The sequence below is a fragment of the Prunus persica genome, chromosome G2 (assembly GCF_000346465.2).
Source record: "Prunus persica cultivar Lovell chromosome G2, Prunus_persica_NCBIv2, whole genome shotgun sequence".
NCBI classification, from domain to species: domain Eukaryota; kingdom Viridiplantae; phylum Streptophyta; class Magnoliopsida; order Rosales; family Rosaceae; genus Prunus; species Prunus persica.
In genome coordinates, this window is record NC_034010.1 from 22,754,494 (window position 1) to 22,774,296 (window position 19,803).

Genomic DNA, 19,803 nt, shown 5'->3' on the forward strand with positions numbered 1-19,803 from the left:
TATCTTGAATATCTCTGTTTACAAATGACGATGAAGAATCAGCTTGATGGGGTAGGAGATTTTTCCATGGTTTTGGACCACACTGATATTGGCCCCTCCCTCCTATCCTATGCATATATACAAAAATAATAGGTAAATAATTATGCACCACGCTGTGTTTAGCGTGGAGGCCAGAAAATGAGTGAAACAAAAACAACAATGAACAACTTGGATAGCATGCATTATTACAGCACTGTTGTCATTTTCTTATATGATCTTATTAAGACTGGTCTATAAATACACACCGCAAAACCCATAAATTTTGTTCTCTTTTCCATTATTGATGCTTAAATTTTTTCAATAATTTGTTGCGTTTTGAATAAGAATAATGCTACTCTTATCATATTTATATATCATATTTCTATACCATCTTATGTGGTAGTTGAGGTGGACAGCCACATCAATTAAAATTATTTAATTATTTCATTTTTTTTATGATTTATTTCAATATTTGTTTTTCTAATTGTCTTAATTAAAATACACTTCATTGATTTAATTGATGTGACATATAATATAGACATGCCACATCATGTTGTATAGAAATGTAGGATAAAAATGTGGTAAGTGTAGCATTACTTTATTCAAATGTCTGTTGCATTTAAAAACAATTCAACTTTTTGACTTATGTGTGATTTAGGACCCGTTTGGAACAGTTGTTAAATGAAGCACTTATTGTTATAAACATTTTCATTACAATAATGTCGAACTTTTTATTAAAAATTCAAGTGCTTAATTTTTCAAAAGTACTTGGAAGTGATTAGTGCTTCTCTAAAAAAATATTTTTATGATTCATAAGCATTTTTAAATTGTTGTACTAAGTGTAGTCATAAGCGTTTTTAGTTGTCAAAAAAAATACTTTCACCCCCTTTTAGAAGTACTATGAAAACTGAAAATATAAAATGGTAGCTATAGAACTGTTAAAAAAAGAGTAAATTGCCGAATTACCCCTCAAACTATCACTTAATTTTTTTGATTTCCCCTCAACTGTTTTTATTCAATTAAGAATACGCACTAATTTTTTGTTGCCAATGTCCCCCTTATCATCAAATTTCCAAACATTTCATCCATTTTTTTGTCAATATTGAGGGCATAGTTGTCCTTTACCGTAGGGGGGGAGAGAGAGAGAGAGAGAGAGAGAGAGAGAGAGAGAGAGAGGGAAGGGGCTGGTTTGAAGGTTCATACCAAAAAAAAAAAAACAAGAAGAAGAAAAAAGTTACAGAACCATAATGAACAGAAAAACGTAGGTAATGGTTGCGTTGAATTTGGGGGAGGAGGAAGGAAAGAGGGAGAAGGCTACGGAATGGACAATTTTGTCTTTAATATTAACGAAGAAATAGATGAAATATTTGGAAATTTGAGGGTATGAGAATATTGGCCAAAAAAAGTTAGGGCTTGTTTGGTATTCAACTTAGATCCAACTTTTTAAACTCAAAAACAGAATTTGAGTCCAAAATAAAGAAAACATGTTTGGTAGCCCTATTTTTAAAAACTCAAACTCAAGAACAACTAAAAAAACATCCCAATTATTAAAAACAAAAAATATCAGTTTTTTTTTAGTTTTTTTTCTAACAACCCACAAGTTCTCAAATTTTTAAAATTTAAAAATAGTTTTCAAGTTGCATACCAAACAAGTTTTTGAATCCTAAAATAGATTTAAGAACTCGATGTTTTTAAGAAAAATCAAAGTTTTTGAGTTCCCTATTTAAATAAGATACCAAACGTCCCCTTAATTTGTAAAAACCAAGTTAAAGGGAAATCGAAAATTAGATAATAGTTCGGGGGGGCAATTCAGGAGTTTACAAAAAATATCTACAGAGGGTATACAAAAGTGCACAATCGTCCCATAAAAATTAGCACAGTAAGTCACTAAAAGGGAACAAATAGAACTTTAACCTTTTTTAAAAAAGGTTTTATTATTCCCTTTAAGTAATAAAACAAATCGGGAAAACAAAAGGAGGCTGCTTTCGTGAGCCATGACAAGTGCCTGCGGCACAGAGGCCTCGTGAGCCTTGAACAGTGACCCATTCATTATAATTTCCTTACACCAACAATAATTAAAATAAAATCCGTACACTCGAAAAACCCCGTGTCCCAAGCCTATATCAACTGTTATTAATATTATTTTACTTTTTATATTTTTTTAGAAAACGTTTCCCTTTCGAGTAAGTTTCTCGCGTAATTCATTTTCCTGGAAAAAAAAAAAATTACATATCAAAATAGAAAGCAAAACTGTATAAAAGCCAAACCCAAATATCATCTCAATTCGGTGTGTGATTTTCTTCTTTTTCTATGTTTTTCTTTGTCTTTTCGAGTCTCTCTCTCTCTCTCCATCTCTAAGTCGCTTCAGCTTTACAATAATGCCATAGCTAGCAAGTTAGCAACCTTTCAACTCTTTCTTCTTCCTCAGTCTTTCGGTCTAAATATCATTCCAGGGCCTCCACCAATGTTTCTTTTTTATTTATTTTCCTTTAAGCGTTGATGGGGGAAGATTTTCTTAAGCAGTGCTTGAACTAATAGTAGCTAGCTGTAAATTTGAGCTTCCAAGTGTGTTTCTTTGTAGTTGCTGAAGCTTTTTTCTTTCTGCTAGAGACTGGTCTCTGCTGGATTTTTGCTGACTCTTCAGCTTGAAAGAGCAGCTGGGTTTTCTTAATTCGTCGAAATAAAGTGTCTTTGCCTGTATTCTTGGAGATTTGGAAACTGGGTTTGTGAGGTAATATATTATATGTCAGATCTTCACCTCTTCTTCTATTGATTATTTTAACTTATTGTGTGTATTCTCTCTCTCTCTCTCTCTCTCTCTCTCTCTCTCTCTCTCTCTCTTTCTCTCTCTCTCTCTGTGTTTGCAGACTGTATGTCTCTCTAATTTTAAATTTACTTCTCTCTAAAGATATTTATTAGTTTATTTAATGGCTAAGCTTGTATGTAATGTGTAAGGTAGCAAATTTTATAGACTTGGCTGAGATCTGATTGAAGTTATTTTTGTTTCTTAAATTCTTTATCTGCCTGAGATTTACAAGGTTGCACCTTTTTGTTAATGTACTTATAAATTTGTGAATTTTGTAGAGTTTCTCAGTTATTGAGAGTGTAAGGCATTCTTATATAGTATTAAACACTAGGATTTTGTGGTAACAAAGCTGGTTTGGTTTACCTTTTAAAGAGTATAGCAAAAAATAAAATTCCAAGTAAGCTTTGGATTCTGTTTTTGTTGCTCAGAATTGAAAACTCCAAAGATTTCAGAATAAAATTTGTCGGATTGGAAATACATCTATTGAGGTTTGGTGTTGTTAGTGTCATTGAAAAGAGGAAGCTACTTAAGCATCAATGCTTGTCATTGGGACGGTAATTCGCCGTTTTGTTGTGGTAAATCATAGCCAGTTTGGTAAATGAGTGTTTCTAGGCAACTATTATTAATAAAGCAGTTGGGATCTTCATTGAATTGTATAAAATTGAGTTTTTAATGCAATGTGTTGAAACATGATACATTAAATGTTTACCATATGTAGGCTTTCAACATAACTTTGTTCAAGTGTCTGCTTAATCTCTCTCTGATTGTTGCGTGCACTATTTGTGTATTTGCAGGCTTATAGTGGCCAATTTTCCTGACCAATATAGTAGATGAAACACCCCATAATGACTTCCAAATTTTGTTAATGATTTGCACTGAGCCTAGTAGGGGAAAAGTTTAGATGAGTGTTTCACAATGCAAAACATATCTGTGATCGTTATATTCCTGTAGAAACTTATAATCTAAATGCTTCTAAATTTTGACTAAGTATTATTTTACTGATAGAAGAGATCTTGCTTTGATGATTTGTGTTCTTAAGTGTTCAAGACTTTATTGACTCAATTATGCAAGTGGTTAAGCTTATGACTTTTTTGTCATTGATCTTCCATTCCAGGTAAAGACTGCATTAGTTTACATTGCTATTTAAAAGTGAATAAATTTTGATTCCTTAAACACGATCTTAGCTTGGAAGATACCAGAGTCATTCTAAAGAGTAAAGACATGTGGTCAACCTGCATTCAGCTGAAATGAAGACCTCACAGGTGTCACTTCATAATTTTTCATGTTGTTAGTGTGTCATATCTTGCACATACTACTTTTTACTAATATGAAAGTCCTATTTTGGGATGTGCAGAGCACTCAAGAAATCCAATCATCAAGTCAAGTTATACATGATTCACAAGGTGAAGTCAAAAACCAAACTACCGAGGCTCCTGCAACGGATTCAGCTTCTGTATCCACTTCAGGCAATGACAGTAAGAAAGTATCACGTCAAGATATCGAACTTGTAAGATATCAAATTCAACCTAATTTTGCAGTCTTTTCTTTCCTTTTTGTACATTTGCTATTTTATTCTCTTTTACTCTTTACTTTTTTTCCCCAAATAATGTTTGTGAAGTAGCTTGACTAATCTGTTTCTCATCTTTGTGATGGAATATTCTGCAAAATGAACGTTCTAGGTCCAGAATCTAATAGAGCGGTGTTTACAATTATATATGAATAGAGATGAGGTAGTTAAAACCCTCTTGACTCGCGCAAGGATAGATCCTGGATTTACAACTTTGGGTAGGCAACTTAAAACCTATTTATACTGTGATTACTGCCATTTACATGTTTATATTGCAAGTTGATTGATTTCTTAAAAGATGATCCTGACGTAGTTGTTTTCCATTAGCTATTGTAGATAGAATGTTCCAGAACTTTCATTTAAAATTTTCTCTCGCTGCCTTTCTTTTGGCATAGGGATCAATGACTCCATGAAGTGGAACTGGACATGTTATGATTATAACTAGACATATTACTACTACTATACATGACCTTTTCTCTTCTTACAAAGAGAAATTGATGAACAAATATGTAATCTCGAGAAGCTACATGCTTATCATTTTCTTTTCAAAAGTAAGTCGGAAGAAAATGCTGACTTGCTCTTTTTTCTTTTTTGGGATTTTGTTGATTCAGTATGGCAGAAGTTGGAAGAAGAAAATGCGGACTTTTTCAGGGCTTATTACATAAGGCTAAAACTGAAAAAACAAATCCTCCTGTTCAATCATCTACTGGAGCATCATTATCATCTCTCAAAGTATAATCCCATGTCTCCAAAGGTTCCTTTGGCCCCTATACAAAATGGGATTCATCCAATGCCTGGTAAGTTTTCCGCTTGCAGTAACATGGTGGTGGAAAAGCATGACTTAATCCTTTTATAATATTTTTTCCCCAAGCTCTTTAGCAGTAGCTCTACTTTATCCCCATTACTCCTTTGTTGGATGCATAAGGAAGGAATAGGGATCATAATTTGGTTTCTCAAGGCTAACAGAGCTGTGCTTCCTTCTTTAGAACTTTGGATAAACTCTTGCTTGACTTTAGAAGTTAAAATGTGATTCTAGATAGTGAGTATTAAAGCATTATTGTTTCTGTGAGTTCTATTGTGGGTACAGATCTATATAAGCCTGCGAGTTTGCGGTAATGTGTAATTTGACATTTCTATATAATAGTTTTCCCCAAAAAAAGAAAGTGCTCACTGCCACTTGTTTGCAGTGCAGTTAACAACTTACCAATGGGATACCCTGTCCTTCAGCAACCTCCAATGCCAGCAGCAGGTCAACCCCATCTTGATTCCATGGGCTGTGGAATATCTACTGTCATGTAGTTTAATGGAGGAACCTGCACCTAGCAACTTTCATCCCATGCGGATAAATTCTGGGGAATGAGTGAGAATTTGTTCCTTTGCCCATTTTTCCCTTTAATTTACCTATTAAACATGGACATTAATTTGTTTCCAAAACCATAAAGAAGCTTGGTGTCCCTCTGATATCCCCCTTCCCATTCTATAGAAAATACAATTGTCCAAGCATGTTCTTTTCCCTGGGGAACATGTTTATTGGATGACATTGGCTTGTCTGTGCACCTGTATCCTGTTTTGTTTGATAGAAATGTTGCTAATGGCAGCTGTTTTTTCTCCTTTTTGTAAGTATGATGATGGACTGCAGCGGTGCTGATGTGGTTCCTGTCATTCCACCAAACAGTGCCATGTCATCCATGTCAGAGATTCCTGTAAGTCCTACATCAGTTGCATCCAGTGGTCACTTCCCATTCTCCGCGTCAGACATATCAGGAATTGGAGTAGACACATCAACACTTGATACAACATTTACATCTGATGTGGCAAGTTCTGTTGGGTTGCAACTTGCACCTGATGGCGGGGCTGGAAATTCTCGGGATTCTCTCAGATCACTGGACCAGATTCAGTGGAATTTCAGCCTATCAGATCTTACAGCAGATTTGTCAAACTTGGGAGGTAATTTGTAGTGTCGAGCAATTTGCAGATCTACAATTATGTCTGAGATTTTAATTATAATTAGTTGCAAATACTTCAATCTTAAAAAGGAAATAGTTGCAAATACATAAAAGCAAGCTAAGTTCCCAGAGAAAAGAAAGCGAATAAATTGTTGAAGGCCACACATAATATCCATCTAGTCACACTTAAGTCGTCTCCAAGTTATAGCAGGAAGCATTCATGCTAACTTACAAAAGCTTAGACAGGCTTTCATAACTTCCTCCAAAAGCATAGCAGGAAGCGTACATTTAGAATCATTGAAACAAATTTTTGAATATTTCCCTCTCCTATTTTACATTATGTGAATGGTCTTCTGAATAACATAAAACTGCTGTTGCCATGGCAGCATATATTTACGTTTAAAGATGTTTGAAAGGCTTATAGCATTTCGGTCTTACATTCCTGGGCAAATATAATGACGTTGGATCCAAGCATGAATTTAGCAGTAAAGCTGCTTTTGAATAATGCTTATATCTAATGTTTCTTTAATGCGTTGACTTGATTTTATTTGCAGATTTAGGAGCCTTAGGAAACTATCCTGGTTCCCCCTTTCTGCCGTCTGATTCGGAAATTTTACTCGACTCTCCAGAGCAAGAGGGTATAGGTAATTGGAATTGCATAAGTTATTCTACATGATTGTTGGTTTTACTGATTTAAGTATTGTTGGATGTGCAAATACACCCTCAGAAGATCATTAATTGCTTTACCTTGCTTCAGTGGAGGAGTTCTTTGTTGATTCTGTCCCCGGGCCACCGTGCTCTCAATCAGACGAGGAGAAACCCTAGACAAAGGTGAGGAAAGTCCCTTTTCACTTTAAATTGTTAGGGAAGGACAATCAATCAGTTAGAATTTGTTATATCTATTTACTAGGCATTTCAGGGTCTTGTCATCAACAGCTGAATCTTTCTGGATAGCTAGTTTGATCTGTATTAGAATAGAGATAGGAAAGTTGTTACATCACTAGCATTTGTAATTTTCTTTTCCCTGAAAAGTATCTGAGAACATTGAGGACCATAATTGGCTTTTGTCATGTATTTGGATAAATTGGCATCTATTTGCAGCCATAATAATCTGATTGAATGTTACATTGAATTTTCTCCCATTTGTAGGACATTAGAGCCGAACATAATTGATTTCGATTTACTTTCGATGCTAGGAAAATTGACATGTTATATGCATTATGTTGGTAATAATAGGACATTAGCTAGACAACTATTATAGTGATCAAAACCTCATCAAACAACACAGAATTTTGATGGATGCGGATTTATTGTCAATGAATGAGAGCTTAATGACTCCCAAGGAAAGTTCAACCTCAAGTCTGCATTTCTTTTTTGGGTTTCAACCCCTCCCGCCATGCTAATTGCAGAAAATAACTTAACGTGCTTCGGCTGGTTTTATAATTCGTGAATTGGATCAATTAAATTAGCCTTATGGTACCTTTTATTTTTCAGTTTATCACTATTTCTAACAGCTTAAGCGTTAAGACTCTCCTGCATCCATGGTTTGCATAAGGGAAAAACAATATTTTGATACAAGTGATGTTGGAAGATGGGGGACTCGAACATGAGACTTCGAATCCAAGGGAAAAGACCAGGCATTTTCAGATATATATCAATTTAAATTTTAACAGCCAACTGAACTCGTGTGCCATGCATAATGGGTGAAACTTTGCCAAAATTTCAGATTATTTTCAACACTCATATCGCGTGATTATTTTTGTGTGTGTAAATTTTAACACAAACTGAGATTAACAAATAACATATTTTTATTAAGGTGCAAACCCCCTAGTCCTAATTTTAATATTAAAGCATTGTTGTATTTTTCTTTCTTCTCCCGATCAAGAAAGCGTAGTTCTTCGTTATCTTTAATCAAATAACTTGTGGACAGCAGAAGTGTCTTCTTAAATGGTTAAAATTGACTAATTCTCAATCTAGAAAGACTGCCTTTTGATTAATTAAAGCAAACCCACGCACAAGACAATTTCTACTAATTTATTTGGTAAGGAAGCTTACTACGTACGTTTTGTGGACAACCATGACATGTTCACATATGGAAAATGAAGTCTTTGAATATATAGTATTAAATTCCTACTGTTTTGATTACTTTTATTAGTTGTTGGAAAGAAGGTTCCCTATTGTGTTTTTTTTTTTGTTCTTAGGAAAGCGCATGGTGGGATCACTATATAAATTTTAGAGTATATTGCCGTGCACTCTTCCGAACTAGGACTCAATCAAACTTAACTTCCGAACTAAAAAGTCAATCAATTTAACATCCGAATTAATTAAATTAGTCAATTTAACATTTGCTGTTACATTTTTCGAAATTTCATTTATTTTTCCGTTAGTAATAAGGATAAATTTATAAATTTGAATAAAATAATAGTCAATACATAAAATGAAAAGAAAAAAGCCAAAATAATAATAAAATAACGTTAATGGTAAAAAAATAAAAATAAAAAAACAACCCACCTCTTCCTCATCCACCCACCCATCCCAGCCCTATTCCCCCTGCCACAACCCATCTCAGCCACCCAATAGCCCCCCACCTTCGTTGCTGCCATCCCTGGCCTCCTCAGCCAATAACTCAACAACATAATCGAAGCCTTAATCGGAGCCGGCGACTTGGGGAACTGGTCCTCACCTTCTTCGAGCTCCAGCTCTTCAAGCCAGTCATCATTTCTCTTTCAACAGGTGTTGAGGCTGAATTGGAGCCTGAACCACGCATAATTACTCCCACTCAAATTATCAATTGAGCAAGTAAGACTGATTCCAAATTTTTCTTGCATAGTTGGCAATTTTTTAGGGTCAATGCCCTGGTATCTAAGGTCTGATACCTATTGTTTACTTGAGCAATTCTTCTTGTTTGTTTTCTGTCTGTCTCAACATTCCTCTGAGAGAGAGAGAGAGAGAGAGATGGACGGGGGAGAGGGGAGGAGAGAGAAGAAGATGGGGAGAAAGTTTTTTTTTTGGTTGCATTTTTCTATTTTGTAACTATTTTTTAGTTTTTTATAATAATAAATAAAATAAAATAGTAAGTAGGATGAATGACACGTTACATGATTTTTTGGACAGAAAAATGGATGAAATTCGAAAAAATTAACAGCAATGGCTAAATTGACAATTTTAATTAATTAATGTGCTAAGTTGACAGTTTTTTCAGTTCTGAGAGTTAATTTTTACAAAGGTCATAATTCAAAGGGTAAAACGAATAAAAGTCCTAAATTTTCTAAGTACCTCAGAATATGTAACAATTTTCTCTTAATCCTTCATTTTCTTAAGTAATCAAATAGTAGTTTTGAACTTTCTGTAACGATTTGCGCTACCATTTATGATGCTTTTTTCTATCAAACATGACGTGAAAATCTCATTCAGTGAATTTCACGATTGAGAGATTAATGAATGAGAAAAAAAAAAGAGAAAAAAAAAAGAAGAGATGTAAATGACATGTGGTGCATTGCATGTAGAGTAAGTTGAATATTCCTTTTCGTAACAATTTCTCGATTAAGTTCAAATAGGTGAAACATTGAGCTCAAATCATCTAATAAAGTTTAGATTGTGAGACTTTGATAGAAGAGAAGAACTTGAGAAATGCAACAGAAAACGATGTCGTTGTGAAAACAATGGGATTGTGGATGGTTGGATTTAGGGCTGGGCATTCAAACTGATGGTTTTGGTTGGTTTGGTTTTTTTTCAATCTTTTTTTGGTCATCGGTTTGAACCCAAACCAAACCGAAGTATATGGTTCGGTGTGCAGTTTGCAATATTCAAAACCACGGTTTAACCAAACCAAACCGAAGATATTAAAAAATTAAAATATTAAAATTATTATAAGATATATATATATTATACATAGTTTCAAACTTTTCTTTTTCTTCTCTCTCAATCTCTCCGTTTGTCTTGTCTTCATCAGTCCCTCTCTCTCTATTTTTTTTTCTCCTTCTTCTTACGTCTGTCTTCACTCCCTCTCCCCGTCTCCCTCTTCTTCTTCTCCATCTCTTCATCTTTTTGTTTCTTCTCGTCTCCATCACTTTTATTTCTTCTCTCTCTCTCTCTCTCTCTCTCTCTCTCTCTCTCTCTCTCTCTCTCTCTCTCTCTCTCTATATATATATATATATATATATATAAGAAAGCCAAAAAACCGAAATCGAACCAAACCAAACCACCAAGTCCGGTTAATCGAAGTGGTCGTTTTCATCAATTATGATTTAGTTTCAGTTTTCGAAATAGCCAAACTAAAATCTACGGTTCGATGTTCGAATTGAGTCCAAAACCGAATTAACCCAAATCGAACCCACCCCTAGTTGGATTATTGAGCAAAAGGGTCCCCCCTTGAGTGAAACACAAAACCAATTATTGTTGTTCTTGGAAAAGTGCAATCGTCAGTGTACATCACATGCAGATGGGAGGTCATTTTTCTACAGTTTTTTATTTATTTTTTAAAATGAATAATTTTATTTAAATGCCACTAACAAAAAATGCCGCTTTAATAAGGCTGAAGAACATCAAATCCAGTATTTACTAAATAAAAAAAGGGTGCAAATCTTAGTGAGTTGGACGAGTTAGGTGACAGTTCAACTCAGCTTTGGAACTCGAATGCATCACTGGGTTCAGGTATAGGTTGAGATTTCAAAATTAAAATATTGGTCATCTTATGGGGAAATTTTATATGAAAATATGTCATTTGATTTGGCCAAGTCTTTTAACTACTCCTATAAAACTGGGCTTTTTTTTTTCTTCCCAAAATCGAAAAATGTTAAAACATAAAATCTTGGTGCAACCAAAGTAGACTCTGACATATGATACAAAAAGAGTTTTTTTATTTAAACCCTACACTTTTTTTTATTCACTTTAATATTTAAATTATTAAGTTCTTAGGTTTTATTATTGTGTAAAAATATAAAAACAATCATCCAACTAAATACTTAGCCCTAGTACATCTATACACACACCTCATCACTCTTCATATTAAGTTTTAGAAAAACACAAACTCCTCTACACTTTATTACCAGATTACTCATCTTTCAATCCAAAAGACCTACTACACTCTCATCTTCTCTTCACAAAACCTCCTAGTTCATTCTCAATGCTGTTACACATGTTTTTATCTTTTTAAGTAATATAAGGTTGAGGTAAACTTAGAGTAGTGAGCGCCAAGATAACAAGGTTTGAGGTATGAGATTGATGAGTTATTTATTTATTTATTTTTTCTTCTGTTAGGTGTGTATTTAGGGTAATTTGAGAAGATAATGGGGTTTTCTTAAAAATTGTAAAAATTTGAATTAGAAATTAGGGTGAACAAAAAGAAATACGATGTTTAAATAGAAAAACTCTATTAAAAAAAAACTAATTTTAACCCTCATTTATGTGATTTCCACATTTAGGCTACTATTAATTAAAATATCATAGTCAAATGTTCAACATGGTAGTTGGTGGGCCCCAGAAATATGGCCCACAGCCACAGGACAGGGCCACCAGTATATATTATATAGTAAAATCATGGAAAAAAAAAAAGCTTAACCATCATCAATTTCTCTGGAGTTTCGTTGGGCTTGACTTGAGACTCTTCTCAATCGTGGACTCTATCTGTGGTGTCCTTTTGTACACTGTTTCCCTCCCTATTTATTATATCTCTCTCTTTCAAAACTCACACAATATTAACTGCCATTTATTGATTCTCTCTGCGAAACATCTCTTGATTGTCAGAACGAAATTTCTCTACAAGCTCTTCATCTTGTTGTTGCTCTAATTTCTTCAGGTTCTCTCTGGTTTTGGGTTTCTGTTTGAGGCCTGAGAAAAGGAAAAGTCTAGAATCTGATAAATGAAAGAAACTTCATCTAGTTGGGTTTGATTTGATGCAGCAGTCTTGCTTTTTTTTGACATGGGTTTTCAGCTTTTCATGCTGTAGGAATATAAGGTACAACATAAAGCACATAACTGTTGAGTTTTTGTTTATCTCAGCAACCAAAAAGAAAGTTAACTTGTGTAAGGGGTGATTGTTTCTATTTTCATGTTTGATGCTATTTAGAATGATTTATGACTTATTTTCAATTGCTATGTTCATCATTGTCTTTCTCCTATTTTGGTAATTTTCTATCTTTGGTTCAGTCTTTTCAGTCAATGCTTTTACAATGATATTTTACAGTAATACTATCCCTAGAAGAATATGATCACTGCATAATTATTTTGTTTCAAGTATCGAAACATTGACTGGCTTTTCATATTGAAACTTTCATTGAGAGCTGTTGTTTTAATCACTAATGCTCTTCTGATTAAGTCTATCATTGTGTGCCTTTTCTAGTTTCTAGTGAAGAAAATTTCAATATAAGAGTTGGGTTCTTGCAGGGCCTGGATATCAGCTCTTTCAAGCAGTAAAAGAACCAAATCCGGATACCAAAATATGAATTCCGTGGGGCATAAGTTTGTAAGGTTAGTTTGTTCAAGTCTTGAGTACCAATAAAGTCCAATGTTGTTGGTGTTACTTGTATCTAATCTTATTTTATACAATTGTTTGTGCACCTCTGTGATGTTACAAAATCATGTGACTTTGTGTTACGTTTGTTGTTTTATCCAGGTTTGAAGATTGGCATTCGGATCGATCTGAAAGATCTGAGCATGAAGCTTCCACTAGTCATGGATTAAATCCAAGAAGAGCTAGACCATCTGTGAATGCAGTTTTTAGGGGTCTCCGGAGAGGATTAGAGAGAGGTTCTGATCGGATTAGAAGCTTGAAAAAACCACTAAGTTCCACTTCTGTAGGTAACTGGTCAGCAAGGGAGTCAGGCTCTAGGAGGAAAATTCTTGACCCTCAGGGGTCATTTCTTCAGAACTGGAACAAGGTATTTGTGATCACTTGTGTTATAGCTGTGTCCTTGGACCCGTTGTTTCTTTATACTGCAGTGGTCGATGGGGAAAATAAGTGCGTGGGTGTGGACGAAAGGTTGCAGATCATTACTTGTGTTCTTCGTTCCTTCACCGATGTCTTTCACATACTTCATATCATCTTTCAGTTTCGCACTGGTTTTATTGCCCCCTCTTCTCGAGTATTCGGAAGGGGTGAGCTAATTGACGATCCTATGGCCATTGCAAAAAGATACTTGTCCTCATACTTCATCATTGACATTCTAGCTATTCTTCCTCTGCCACAGGTAGCTGCCCTTCCCTTTATTTCATAAGAAAGATTTAGGTTCATGACATTATGGAAGGTTCAGATTATGTTCCCCTATCCTTTTATTGCAAACCATTCTTTTAACTTTTCTTTTGCTTGTCAGACTCCCCCTTTTTTTATTTGCTTGAGTTATATTGATAAAGATATTCTCAGAAAACGTTCTTTCAATCAAATATGCTATTATGGCATTCATGTTTTATGCTAATACAAAATAAGAATAGGCTTTTTTCCCAACCTGTCTCTTTGTATCCTTAGTAGAACTCAGAATATGCTTTCTAATGTCATGCATTCCACTTCAGTACCTTTCCTTTGGTTCTTTTACACCCAAACAACTAAAGAAAAAACACCACCTTGAGTGGAACAAACTAGAAGTTGGGATCCTGATCTTATGTCCTCGAAACAATGTGTGTAATTGTGTGTATAGCCAGGAGGTTGAATTTGCAGGCTTTTTACAGAATGTCCAATCATTATCAATTGCAGAAAACTGAATTCTTTGTTTAATATCTGAAAGTTTTTAAAGTTTTTACATGGTTTTATTATTAGAACAGAGTGACTTTATTAACCATATCTCTGGTTGTAGCTTATGTCCATAATTCACAATACCGACGATTTTGTTCTGCTTAATTTGTTCAGATGGTTGTTTTTTTTATAATCCCAATATCACGTCCAGTTCCCCGCGTCACAAAGGACTTGTTGCTGATTGTAATTGTTGCCCAATATGGGCCAAGGCTTTGGCGGATCTATCCATTATACGAAGAAGTAACAAGAACTTCAGGCTTCCTGACTGAAACAGCATGGGCTGGAGCTGCTTACAATCTTTTGCTCTACATGCTAGCCAGTCACGTAAGTCTTTGATTTGATAGTTTTTGAATCCTCAACAATCTCCAAGAAATTATGTGGGATTTCTGATCTGATAAGGAATGTGTCATACCAGGTAGTTGGAGCCTTTTGGTACTTGTTCTCCGTGGAACGAGAGTATAGCTGCTGGCGTAAGCAGTGTCATGGGGATGATGGTTGTAAGAAAGTCCTGTACTGTGATCCTAAGTATAAAGCTGACTCTAGCTGGATTGAAATAAAAAAAGCTTCTTGCCCTTTTATTGACCCTGATCAAATAAAAAATTCAACGGTGTTCAACTTTGGAATATTTACTGATGCTCTGCAGTCTGGTGTGCTAGAGACCAGAGATTTTCCAAAGAAATTTTTATACTGCTTCTGGTGGGGTCTGCGCAACCTTAGGTTTGTGATCATAAACTTTTTAAATTTATTCTTAATCAGTTAGCATGCTGAGTTTAGCGGTTAAAATTTTCTTAAGGTTTCATGTACATACATGTAACCGTTTTTAACTTGTACTGGTTTTGCAGTTCTCTTGGTCAAAACCTCAAAACAAGCACTTTTGTTTGGGAGATAGTCTTTGCCGTGTTCATATCTATCTTTGGATTGGTGCTATTTTCATTGCTCATTGGCAATATGCAGGTAATATTTGATGCCGTCATTTTCTTGATAACCTATATATGTTGTAAGCATTATGGGGTAACACTAAAGATGTACGCAGCTTTGTTCTTATGCATGGCATCCTGGCCAAAAATTAGACTACGGATTGAGCACATGAAATTAACACATCGATATCTGTCTTAAATCAAATCTCTTAGCGCTAGCAGTGTTCTTAGTTGATGTACTTTCTTCTTGGATTGAATGAGCTAAAGCCTAACATTCTAACCTTGTTTCTTGTGATGTTATAGAAATTTCTGCAGTCCACAACTGTGAGAGTTGAAGAAATGAGAGTGAAAAGGCGAGATGCAGAACAGTGGATGTCACACCGAATGCTCCCCGAGAACTTGAGGGAAAGGATTAGATGCTATGATCAGTATAAATGGCAGGAAACAAGAGGTGTTGATGAAGAGACTCTAGTTCGTAACCTTCCCAAAGACCTGCGGAAGGACATAAAGCGCCATCTTTGCTTGGCTCTTCTCAATAGAGTGAGTGCTTTCACTAATAATTTATGCATCATTTTCTCTCCAACTATTAGCAGTTGTGTTCATCAGCTCACTTAATTATCTCAGGTGCCTATGTTTGAGAAAATGGATGAACAACTGATGGACGCCCTGTGTGATCGTCTCAAGCCAGTTCTTTACACAGACAAGAGCGTTATCACTCGAGAAGGCGATCCAGTTGATGAGATGCTATTCATCATGCGTGGATATTTAGCAACCATGACTACCAATGGTGGAAGAACTGGCTTCTTCAACACTGCTGATCTTAAGGCTGGTGACTTTTGTGGAGAAGAGCTTCTTACATGGGCCTTGGATCCAAACTCCTCCACCAATCTTCCTATCTCAACTAGGACAGTGGAAGCTAAAACAGAAGTTGAAGCCTTTGCTCTCATGGCTGATGATTTGAAGTTTGTTGCCTCCCAGTTTCGGCGCCTACACAGCAAGCAGCTGCAGCACACTTTCAGGCAAGGCTCAAATAACCATGGTTTTTCCTTTTTCATCATGGACTACTAATATGAACTGAAACAAAGGAGAAAAGTTACAGAAAGATTCATATTCCACCTTCATTTGATTTTTAAGCAAAATACCTCATAACATTGCTTTCTCTTCAAGTATGCAACTATGTTATGCAAAAGCAAAGCATTATATTTGGAATGTGATTACCATTCTTCTTGATTTTTTTATTTCAGTATGTAGTTTTCTCATGCCATAATGTCTACTTTTCAGGTTTTACTCCCTGCAGTGGAGGACATGGTCAGCCTGTTTCATACAAGCAGCTTGGCGCAGGCACTGCAAGAGAAAGCTTGAGAAGTCTTTACGTGAAGCAGAAGACAGGCTGCAAGATGCTTTGACAAGAGAAGCTGGAAGCTCACCAAGCCTACTTGCCACTGTATATGCATCAAAGTTTGCAGCCAATGCACTACGAAACTTGCGACAAAATGGTAAGCGCGACACTAGACCTTCACCGACATTGCTGCCACTGCTGCCTCAGAAGCCCACTGAGCCTGATTTTACCGCAGATCATCGTGACTAGTAGTACATTGTTATGAAGTGATTAGCGTCTAAGTTTTGCTTTCCAGATACAAGTTTATCCTTGCCGGTTTCTGTGTATAGTAATATATTGGTAACTTGGTGAACTTCCTCCCTCTGTATCTAACTTAGCTTTTTTCTTCATTTCTCCTTTTCGATCCATTGAGAGTTCATTTGTTTTATGAGCCATACAACCTTCATGTGTGATATGACATTCACAGCGGATGGTTTTCTATGTATAAAAAATATATCATTTTATAACATGGAATAAAGCGGAAATTTTCTGCCAATCATTCCCTTCAAGTCAAAAACATCTCTTTGCTGCTGAAGTCAGTCATTCAACTCGATCAGATGCAAGCTCAACTCCCTTAACATCAACCTCTCGTCTGCTAATATTATTTTTAGTTGTTACTAGTCACATGTCCTCATAGCCTATCTTTGTACACAAATAGTTTCCTTCTTGATCTTCACGTTTATAATTTTTTACTAGCAGTGAAAATAACATCAATTTAACTCAAAAGGTTTATATAAAAGAAACGCCCCTTTTAGAGCTCTCCAACTTCTATTTCCAAAAATTGCCCAGAAGACTTGTAGAATTGTGAAACTCATGTGTGATTCACTCTGTGTGCTCTACAGCATCGAGGGAAAGGATGCATAAAACCAAGCTTAATGTCAATACAGATAGAAACAGATTATAATTTACTTCTACCTAAGAGTGTCTTCTCCCAAAAGGGATTCCACTGTTTAACTGATTTATAGCCGTCTAGCAAAAAACTTTCCATCATCCGGTGCACCATAAACTTAGTTGGAGCAGTTCTTTCACATCTTCTTTTGTTTATTTCTTTCCTTGATTTGATTTTCCAGACTTTTTAAGTCTCTGCTTGAAAATTGAAGTCCGTGATATTCTTCTGTCAGCAACCTTTGATGGAACGGTGGGTAACGAAGGTCCTGATTCAGCTGTAGTGTCCTGTTCAATTGCCGAAGACAAAAAACAGAACAGTGCCTGCAAAGTGAATTGCAGGAAGCACTCACCTAAACCATATGTAAGGGAGAAGAGGTTGGAGGTGAGCCAATAACAGAACAGTGCCTGCAAAGACATGGGATTCAACAAAGCAAAATACAAGATCCGGGACATACCCTACTCCTACACATTAAATTCAGCAAATTCACAAACCTTGGGGAAACTCATCATTACAGGAACTGAAATGGCAGCAAGGATTCTAGAATAGTTTTTCATAGTTTGGGCAATGGGATTCCCTTCAAGACCCTCCTGCATATTGCACTAAGGAAACAGCAGAAATCACATAACTGCTCACTCCTTGGAAAGTATTATAGCAATAAGACAACAAGGTAAAAAGCATCTGATAGAAACATCCACCCAGAATCAATAAATTAAAATAATAATAAAAACTATTTCTTAATTAAATACCCAAGAGAAATTAAATATCATATATACAAGCTAAATTAGTAAAAAATATCCTACCTCTACTGTAATCAAGAATGTCAATGATGTCAGAACTGGAAGGATGAGCAAGCTATCTGGAGTAGTGAGATCAGTAAACCAAAGAGCTCCACCACTTTGAAATGAAGGAACCTTCTCAGCCATGTTTCTAATCTGCATTTACAAGAGTATAGCAAAAAATAAAATTCCAAGCAAGCTTTGGATTCTGTTTTTGTTGCTCAGAATTGAAAACTCCTAAGATTTCAGAATAAAATTTGTCAGATTGGAAATACATCTATTGAGGTTTGGTGTTGTTAGTGTCATTGAAAAGAGGAAGCTACTTAGCATCAATGCTTGTCATTGGGACGGTAATTCGCTGTTTTGTTGTGGTAAATCATAGCCAGTTTGATAAATGAGTGTTTCTAGGCAACTATTATTAATAAAGCAGTTGGGATCTTCATTGAATTGTATAAAATTGAGTTTTTAATGCAATGTGTTGAAACATGATACATTAAGTGTTTACCATATGTAGGCTTTCAACTTTCAACATAACTTTGTTCAAGTGTCTGCTTAATCTCTCTCTGATTATTGCGTGCACTATTTGTGTATTTGCAGGCTTATAGTGGCCAATTTTCCTGACCAATATAGTAGATTAAACACCCCATAATGACTTCCAAATTTTGTTAATGATTTGCACAATTGAGCCTAGTAGAGGAAAAGTTTAGATGAGTGTTTATGCAAAACATATCTATGATCGTTATATTCCTGTAGAAACTTATAATCTAAATGCTTCTAAATTTTGACTAAGTATTATTTTACTGATAGAAGAGATCTTGCTTTGATGGATTTGTGTATTTTCGTTCTTAAGTGTTCATGACTTTATTGACTCAAGTATGAAAGTGGTTAAGCTTATGACTTTTTTGTCATTGATCTTCCATTCCAGGTAAAGACTGCATTAGTTTACATTGCTATTTAAAAGTGAATAAATATTGATTCCGCAAACACGATCTTAGCTTGGAAGATACCAGAGTCATTCTAAAGAGTAAAGACATGTGGTCCACCTGCATTCAGCTGAAATGAAGACCTCACAGGTGTCACTTCATAATTTTTCATGTTGTTAGTGTGTCATTGTTGGTCCTTTTTTGGGTCATTCGTTGCCAACCACAAGGGTCTGCTCTGGGGAACGAAGAGGAATTATTAGATCAACATTAATGCCCCGATTGGATGGTGTATCTTGACTTGCAAAAAGGACTTCTTTAATTTCTGAACAAAATTGAAAGTTGAATCAGCTTGCTAAGAGCGGATGGGCCCGATCAAGGCCAAATTTGTCAACTTATTCTTAGTACTGATCCCTTTTGTTGCGTAGGCGTGCCACTATTGAGGATATAACCAGCTCAATAGATCTGGTGTGGATATGAATGATTGATGCTGATGGAGTTTGTGCCTTATTTTTGGACTTCCCACCAAGCCATTGTGCTCCAGATTTTGGAGAGAGAGTCCTCTTCTTAGGAAGTAGACCTTCATTATTTATAGAGATGGAGGAACTTGTAATGATAGGAACTACGATAAGACCTTTGGTTTGTGGTTCAAGGTCAGCTGCTAGTTTGCTGATCTTAACCAGTTCGTAGAGGGAATGATGGAGGAATCCTGGCAAGAACCGTCGGTTTCCTTTGTGGAAACTCTCTTGATTTGACTTCTTTGTACTTGAAAACCTAGCTGGCAATTTCGATATTTCCTAGTTTTGGGGGCTTCAGTACGACTTATTTTCTTGCTGGAGGAGAAGGAGGTCAAGTCGTCA

At 35.6% G+C, this 19,803-nt stretch overlaps 3 protein-coding genes across 4 annotated transcripts; 2 read left to right on the plus strand and 1 right to left on the minus strand.

Annotated features, from left to right (window-relative positions):
* Positions 2,304 to 7,472, plus strand: LOC18786508. The gene is given in 10 exon segments (XM_020557002.1): positions 2,304 to 2,749; positions 3,939 to 4,086; positions 4,179 to 4,331; positions 4,504 to 4,609; positions 5,003 to 5,188; positions 5,584 to 5,699; positions 5,701 to 5,751; positions 5,990 to 6,338; positions 6,892 to 6,981; positions 7,095 to 7,472. Coding segments are annotated over 9 exon segments (1,134 nt in total). The 5' UTR covers positions 2,304 to 2,749; positions 3,939 to 4,071; the 3' UTR covers positions 7,163 to 7,472.
* LOC18784847 (cyclic nucleotide-gated ion channel 1) lies at positions 11,905 to 16,854 on the plus strand. Of its 2 annotated transcripts, none has more exons than XM_007220551.2 (9): positions 11,905 to 12,293; positions 12,722 to 12,805; positions 12,951 to 13,524; positions 14,178 to 14,387; positions 14,479 to 14,780; positions 14,906 to 15,017; positions 15,284 to 15,520; positions 15,605 to 15,999; positions 16,262 to 16,854. In XM_007220551.2, exons 1-9 carry the CDS (start codon positions 12,232 to 12,234, stop codon positions 16,566 to 16,568), a joined length of 2,283 nt encoding a protein of 760 aa, XP_007220613.2. In that variant the 5' UTR covers positions 11,905 to 12,231; the 3' UTR covers positions 16,569 to 16,854. The 2 variants fall into 2 exon arrangements, with proteins under 2 accessions (XP_007220613.2, XP_020412592.1); XM_020557003.1 differs by having other exon boundaries at positions 11,906 to 12,293; positions 12,951 to 13,215.
* Positions 17,069 to 18,547, minus strand: LOC18787153 (mitochondrial inner membrane protein OXA1). The gene is made up of 3 exons (XM_020557008.1): positions 18,048 to 18,547; positions 17,739 to 17,846; positions 17,069 to 17,651 (listed from the first exon to the last, which is right to left on the minus strand). Exons 1-3 carry the CDS (start codon positions 18,183 to 18,185, stop codon positions 17,400 to 17,402), a joined length of 498 nt encoding a protein of 165 aa, XP_020412597.1. The 5' UTR covers positions 18,186 to 18,547; the 3' UTR covers positions 17,069 to 17,399.